This window comes from Mandrillus leucophaeus, unplaced genomic scaffold (genome assembly GCF_000951045.1).
Source record: "Mandrillus leucophaeus isolate KB7577 unplaced genomic scaffold, Mleu.le_1.0 Scaffold9, whole genome shotgun sequence".
Lineage (NCBI taxonomy): Eukaryota > Metazoa > Chordata > Mammalia > Primates > Cercopithecidae > Mandrillus > Mandrillus leucophaeus.
In genome coordinates this window covers 6,560,929-6,568,314 of record NW_012109807.1, presented here as the reverse complement: position 1 = coordinate 6,568,314, position 7,386 = coordinate 6,560,929, and the positions used below count along the sequence as shown (strand labels likewise).

General features: G+C 45.0%; 1 protein-coding gene across 1 annotated transcript in view; it reads right to left on the bottom strand.

Annotated features, from left to right (window-relative positions):
- The window catches only part of AFF3 (AF4/FMR2 family, member 3), a 716,335-nt gene continuing 708,949 nt past the window's right edge, over window positions 1-7,386 (bottom strand). Inside the window, 1 exon segment of the mRNA XM_011969671.1 lies at window positions 1-4,318. Within this exon segment, the coding sequence (XP_011825061.1) occupies window positions 4,197-4,318 (122 nt within the window). The 3' untranslated portion in view covers window positions 1-4,196.

Sequence of the window (7,386 nt, the reverse complement as noted above, 5' to 3'; positions counted from 1 at the left end):
TTTACAACATAAATCATTTAATGTAACATTTGCAACCTTAGAAAGGCAGACATATTTAATCCAAGTCCGTTTATAAATTCCAATTTCACATGGATTAAAAACTGCAGATAAATTAAGTCACAATAATATCCTGTACATGCATTAAGGCTGGTGACTGCTAAAGTCTCTTGGGAATCTACAAATAAGAAATCACACGCAGATTACTGGGTCTGAAGAGTGTCTACATTATTAAAAAAATCTTGCTTTTTTTTTTGGTGATGCAGATTTCAACAGTAACTCTGGAAAACTGTGAAAAATGTTATTTAAAAATATATATGTATATGCTACTGCACAGTTTCAAAGATGTGATTCATAAATAATGTTGGCTGCACTGATTAATTTTATAACAATTACTGCACTTCCAAGTTGATGCGAACACGCAGTGACTTTGACTCAATATTAGGCACTAGTAATATCCTTCAGGCGTACTACAGTTTTCTGTTAGCTGTATTGTACATATATATTTTTAAATGTATGCATTTATACAAACTGTGTCTATTATGTATGGGTGTCAGAAATGTACACATCACTGTTATATAATACACATATCATTGTTGTACATATTAGGAGAAGTTTTAGTGCAGAACGTCTCATTGCATTGCATTCCATGTGTTCAATCTAGTACACAAATTTGTCAACTCTTCAGAGTATTTTTCCAGTACATTCCTCATTAGATCGTGGGTTTCAAGTTTCCATTTGCAATTTGAATGTCGCCAGAAATCTCTGTCTTAACCAAACCTCTCTCTCCAGGCACGATTCTGCACGTGAGTCTGATCTGTGCAGAGCAGTATCATCAAAAATGCCAAATTTTGATCAGGAATATACCTGGGCTACTCTCTTTCAAAGGCAATTGAACATTGTGATAAAGGATAGCATCCATTCAGGTCATGGAAGCATATGGTCAGTTGAACTTGGGTTGAACTTCGGAGGCAAATGTACGTCTTCAAAGAAAAAGATGTGGTAATAAAAATTATTTGCTTAAATGTGAGAGTCTATGGAAGGATATACATCAAACTGCGAGCAGTGGTTGTCTCAGGCAGAAGGGACAACCGGGGACTTATACTTTCTACTTTCTACGTTTCTGCACTGTTGGAATTCTTACAATGAGTAGGTATTACTTTTCTAATCAGAAAACACAAGAAAGATATTTCAACTTGAAACAAAACGAAACAGGCCAGGCATGGTGGCTCATGCCTGTAATCCCAGCACTTTGGGAGGCCGAGGCCAGAGGATCGCTTGAGCCCAGGAGTTTGAGACCAGCCTGGGCAACATAGTGAGACCCCATCTCTACAAAAAAATAAAGAAAAAATTAGCTGGGTGTGGTGGCATGTGCCTATCTTCCCAGCTGCTTGGGAGGCTGAGGCAGGAGGATCGCTTGAGCCCAGGAGTTTGAGGCTGCGGGGAGCCACGATCGCGCCACCGCACTCCAGCTTGGGCCACAGAACCAGACCCGGTCTCAAAACCAAACCAAACCAATAACAACAGCAGCAACAACAAAACTAAGTAAAAGGAACAAGTTATGAATGACTTTCACAAGCAACAATAGGAGGATGGTTTCTAACCAAAATCACCTATGCCAAACGCCACAGAAACTGCTGTGCTCCACAGACGAAATGAGAGACGGTCATAGGAACTGCATGCTCTGACCACTGCCCACAAGGGCAAGTTTCAAAAGTTTGCCTGGGAAACGTGGGCCATCAGAGTGCTGATAAAACACTGCTGGCTCACCTGTCAAACGGGGCTTCACAGGGAAGCTCATCACACAGATGCCACAACAAAGCCAGCAACTTTCCAGGTAGGTAAGATCAGAGAAGCTCTCCAGGGATGCAGGACAGACCTCCAGGGCCATCCCTTTATGTGTTTGAATATTTCATCAGGATTCTTCAAGAGTAAGTAGGACAAAGTCTCAGTCCTCCAAAAAAATGACTCAAAATTTCTTAAGTTAGGTTCAAGCTTCCGACATAGGATGAGATTGTGAACTCTGACAAAAATTAGTTGAAAGGGCTGGGTGTGGTGGCTCACGCCTGTAATCACAGCACTTTGGGAGGTGGAGGCGGGTGGATCACCTGAGGTCAGGAGTTTGAGACCAGCATGGCCAACACTGCGAAACCCAGTCTCTACTAAAAATACAAAAATTAGCTGGGCATGGTGGTGCATGCCTGTAATCCCAGCTACTCGGGAGGCTGAGGCAGGAGAATCATTGAACCCAGGAGGCAGAGGTTGCAGTGAGCCAAGATCGTGCCACTGTACTCCAGCCTGGGCGACAGAGCGAAACTCGTCTCAAAAAAAAGTGAAAGGATTGTAAGAAGCACCGCAGTTGGAGACATGTAAAATGGAAATTATCTTAATATTTCCAAATGCTTGAAGGCCAAAGCCAAATGCAAATCCCACAAGCCCTCTACTTGCTGTTTTCAATTTATTTCAAATCATCTAAGTTGTTCAATCATTTATACAATTTTGAATCAGTGCTCAGAGCTAGGGAATCACAATGATCTTATTTCCCACCTACAGATCAGGCCGACAAAAATGTTAACAGTACAACCCAACCTGAAAGAATATCAGTGAATGTATAGAGACCAGCATCTAGTCTAAGTATTTTGTGCCGTCATCACCTTGAAAAAATGGATTGCTCCATATGCTGCACCGCCTGCCTCTCTCAGACCGTCCTGGTGCAACTTTATCAAGCAAGAGACCTCGAGCACATTATTTTTGTATTTAAAGTGTGGCAAGATAGACCCTCTTTTTCAGGAGTTACTTTCTCTTCGCCAAGATTTCATATCCAAATATATGTAACAAGATGACTAAATCTAGGGCATAAGACACTATAAAAGAAAAAACATCAGACAAAAACTGTAAACAAGATGTCAAAGAAACTAAAATGTAAGCTTAATTAAAAAAAGAAAACAAGAGAAAAACTCAGAGCAAGGTGTAAACACACCAGACACACAGGACACAGGAAGAGGCTCTGGTTGCTGCTGCCCCAGAAAAGAACTGTGGTCCGCACTGCAAGCAGCCTGCTAATCAAAGCCGGAAAACTCGCCCCCAAATCAAAACGCATCACAGGGCTGCAGTGGCACACTCTGCATGAGTGTGAGAGAATCACACAGCATTATCATGGCAAAGAGCTCTTAGCCTGGTAAGCAAAGGATTCAGGCTCCTACTGAAGGGACATTCTAGGTCATGGCCTCATTTAGCCAAGAAAATCTGTAAGAAAGCTACTGGTGGAAAGAAAAGACTTGCAACAGATTGACTGACAAATGCCATGTGGCTCTACAGCCACCGAGTCACAGTGGCAGGAAGAAGAAATGCATGTGGCTGGTGGGTTTGTTATCACAGGTGCAGAAACCTTCAACTCCTAACTGAGCTCCAACACACAGGCACTGCTGCTTTAGTGTCCGTGAACTTTCAAAGATGCGGAGTTTTTGCTAAATCTCAGTGCCATCTGCACACTACTTGGAGGTGGGGCTGGGCAGGGCGGTGAGTGTCCATCCGTTTGCCTGGAATGCATTGAGCTGACAATAAAGTCAGGTGGGGGAAGGGAATTAGAGGAAGAGGAGGGTATTTGGTAACATGCAATCTAGGAAACTTCTGGCACAAAAATATCTGGCTTATTTTCATTATTCAATTACCCATTAATACATACCGATCAAAAAATAATTGGGGAATAGTATATTAATACTGAAAGTAATCAACAGTGTAAGAGCAGGTCTATCTTCACCAGCAGCCAAGCTTTTGGTGTGCTGTATTGCACCTGGTTAACTAACCCATGAGATTTTGGTTGAATTTTCTAAGAAGTCATGGTTTAGCACTGGAATAGAAAGTGTGCGTCTGTGATTGTGTGTGAGTATGGTGTGTGTGTGTGTGTGTATTTCTTCTAACTAGAAACCTCTGATCACTTTGTCTAGCCTGGGATTATGGAAACTAGACAAAGAAGGTGTGTTCTGAAGAGCTGTGTTTCTTACACACATACACAGGCGGCTTCTTATATACCCACACATACAAACACACATGCCCTGCAAAAGACCATTGTTCAATGCTGAGGAAATGTTCACCACAGTCTGATAAATGCTGTGGCTGGGAATTTCAGTAGCACAGTGTCCAAAAGTGTTGAGCCATCTGTGGAGACCAGAGCCCGATCTGGCTCCAGGGTGAGGTCCCTATGACAGGTGGGTGCTGTTCCGCAGCCAGTGCAGGCCCTGTTGGGAGTACTGGACCAGGTGCTCCATGCTGCTGTGCAGGGTGACCGGCCCCATGAGCAGATCCAGGTCGTTGAAGAATTCTAGGGGACAGAGAGAGTCGTTAAGAATGCCACAGATGCGAGGTGTGCTACCCTGAGCAACTGATGTAAGAAAAAATTGCATTCATGGTCTCGATATAAATCAAGGGTTCTCTGTTCCATCATGGAACTTTAGCATTCCTTTGAACAAAATAAAATCCAAGGGTGGGGAACTCATCCTATATCCGAATAAATAAATACATGATATCTGCTATTTCTAAGTCAAATGAATAGTATTTGCTTAGCCAAATCGCAAAGAAAATGCATATCCTCTGGCTGCATTCTCCTAGTCCAGTAACGCTTCCCACTCCTGAATGTGAACGTGGCTCTGTCGTCCCTCACCCTGTACTCAATTCAGGCCTGTGCTGAGCCCCCGGAGTGAGTCCAAGGGGTGAGGCTCTAGTTTTCTAGGGGCAAATCAGAGATGGGCCATGAGACACCTGAAATGAAGTCACCTTCTAGCTTTTGAACATTCCCTAGGTTTGCCCTTTCACCAAACATTTATGATGTGGCCAGGCACAGTGGCTCACACCTGTAATTCTGGCACTTTAGGAAGCAGAGGCCGGTAGATTGCTTGAGGTCAGGAGATCGTGACCAGCTGGGCCAACATGGCAAAACCCAGTCTCTACTAAAGACACAAACAAACATTAGCTGGGTGTGGTGGTGCACATCTACTAAAGACACAAACAAACATTAGCTGGGTGTGGTGGTGCACACCTGTAATCCCAGCTACTCCGGAGGCTGAGCTGGGAGAATCGCTTGAACCCGGGAGGTGGAGGTTGCAATGAGCTGAGATTGTGCCACTGCACTCCAGCCTGGGCCACAGAGCAAGACTCTGCCTCAAAAACAAACAAATATTTATGATGTACCAAGGCACTCTGCTGGGTGCAGGGGGGTAGGGGAGGATAGCAGGATGAATCGTGTGGGCTCTGCTGTCTCTAAGATCATAGTTTGGTAGAGGCAAACACATTCTTATGGCTACTCTACTGTCATGCTGGTCACTGAATACACTTCTCGGTAAGTATCTGGGAGAAGTGTCTCAAAGGTCCTCTCATACATGTTGAATGAAGACCTGCTGGGGCAGGGATGGGGAGGTGGCTGGGAGGTTGGCCGGGGCAGGGATCCAGGGGTAGAACAGAGGAGGACCAGCAGGTAGGGGCAGGGGAACAATGCCAAGTCTGCACTGGACACTTGGCACTGAGCCCCCTGGTAGGAGACATCTAGCAGGCAGCTGGCAGCGCCATCTGGAGCTTGGCTTGCTCATAGTCTCCCAAACTGGACACGTGTATTTCTTTTTTTTTTTTTGAGACGGAGTCTCGCTGTGTCACCCAGGCTGGAGTGCAGTGGCGCGATCTCAGCTCACTGCAAGCTCCGCCTCCCGGGTTTACGCCATTCTCCTGCCTCAGCCTCCGAGTAGCTGGGACTACAGGCGCCCGCCACCACACCCGGCTAGTTTTTTGTATTTTTAGTAGAGACGGGGTTTCACCATTCTAGCCAGGATGGTCTCGATCTCCTGACTTCGTGATCCACCCGCCTCGGCCTCCCAAAGTGCTGGGATTACAGGCTTGAGCCACCGCGCCCGGCCTGGACACGTGTATTTCTACACATTTGTCCTTTCTGTGTTGTCCACTGGTGACACCCACCCCACCCATTTCAGTCACTCAACTGCTAAGTGCTTTTCTTTTTTTCTTTCCTTGAGATGGAGTCTCGCTCTGTCGCCCAGGCTGGGGTGCAATGGTGCGATCTCGGCTCACTGCAACCACCACCTTCCAGGTTCAAGCAATCCTCCTGCCTCAGCCTCCTGAGTAGCTGGGATTACAGGTGTGCACCACAACACCAGGCTAATGTTTGTATTTTTAGTAGAGACGGGGTTTCACCATGTTGGCCAGGCTGGTCTTGAACTCCTGACCTCAGGCGATCCACCCACCTCAGCCTCCCAAAATCTAAGTGCTTTTCAAAGCCCTGTTCCATGATTCCATGCCAGACCCTCTAGCAAGCTCCTCTTTGTGGCTTCTGACCCCCATGGCATTCTCACTGGACTCTCTCTGGGCTGCATGTTATGTACTATGTGGTTTTATTTACAATCTCATGCACTCTGCCACACATTCCTTATCTCATCCTGAACATCTTGCTCTTGACTTTGGAGCTATCATGCCTCCATGCTATCACGGGAACATAATTTGCATTTCATGAGCTGAAAGTGAACTCAGATATGAACTCTTACCTGCTGCTGCAGGGACAATAATAAATTAGTATAATCTTTCAGGAGAAGAGTTAACAGCATATGTCAATATAGAGAACAATATATATCTTAAGAGAATGTATACCTGTTGACCCCCAAATTTTATTCCACAACTCCCTCCTAAGAAAATAATCAGAAATGTGGCCAGGCGTGGTGGCTCATGCCTGTAATCCCAGTAATTTGGGAGGCCGAGGCAGGCAGATCACGAGGTCAAGAGATCGAGATCATCCTGGTCAACATGGTGAAACTCCACCTCTACTAAAAATACAAAAAAATAGCTGGACGTGGTGGCACACGCCTATAGTCCCAGCTACTTGGGAGGCTGAGAGACTCGCTTGAACCCGGGAGGCAGAGGTTGCCATGAGCCGAGATCAGGCCACTGCACTCCAGCATGGCAACAGAGCAAGATTCTGTCTCAAACCAAAAAAAAAAAAAAAAAAAAAAAAACCAGAAATATGAACAATGACTTATGTAGGGATATTTATCCCAACATTATTTGTCACAGTGGAAAAAAACTGGAAGGAACGTAAATGTCTAACAACAGGAGAATGGTTTGAGAAATCAGGATACTTTGTGACTATATAATCAATGTACTAGGATATTATCATAGAACCGCCATAAAGGGTGTTTTTGAACTAGTTAGTGACATGAGAAAATGCCTGATATAATGTCAAATGAAGAAAGGATATACAACTGTACGAGTATCCCAGCTACTCAGGAGGCTGAGGCAGAAGAATCGCTTGAACCCAGGAGGCAGAGGTTGCAGTGAGCCGAGATCACGCCACTGCACTCCAGCCTGAGCAACAGAGTGAGATTCTATCTCAAAAAA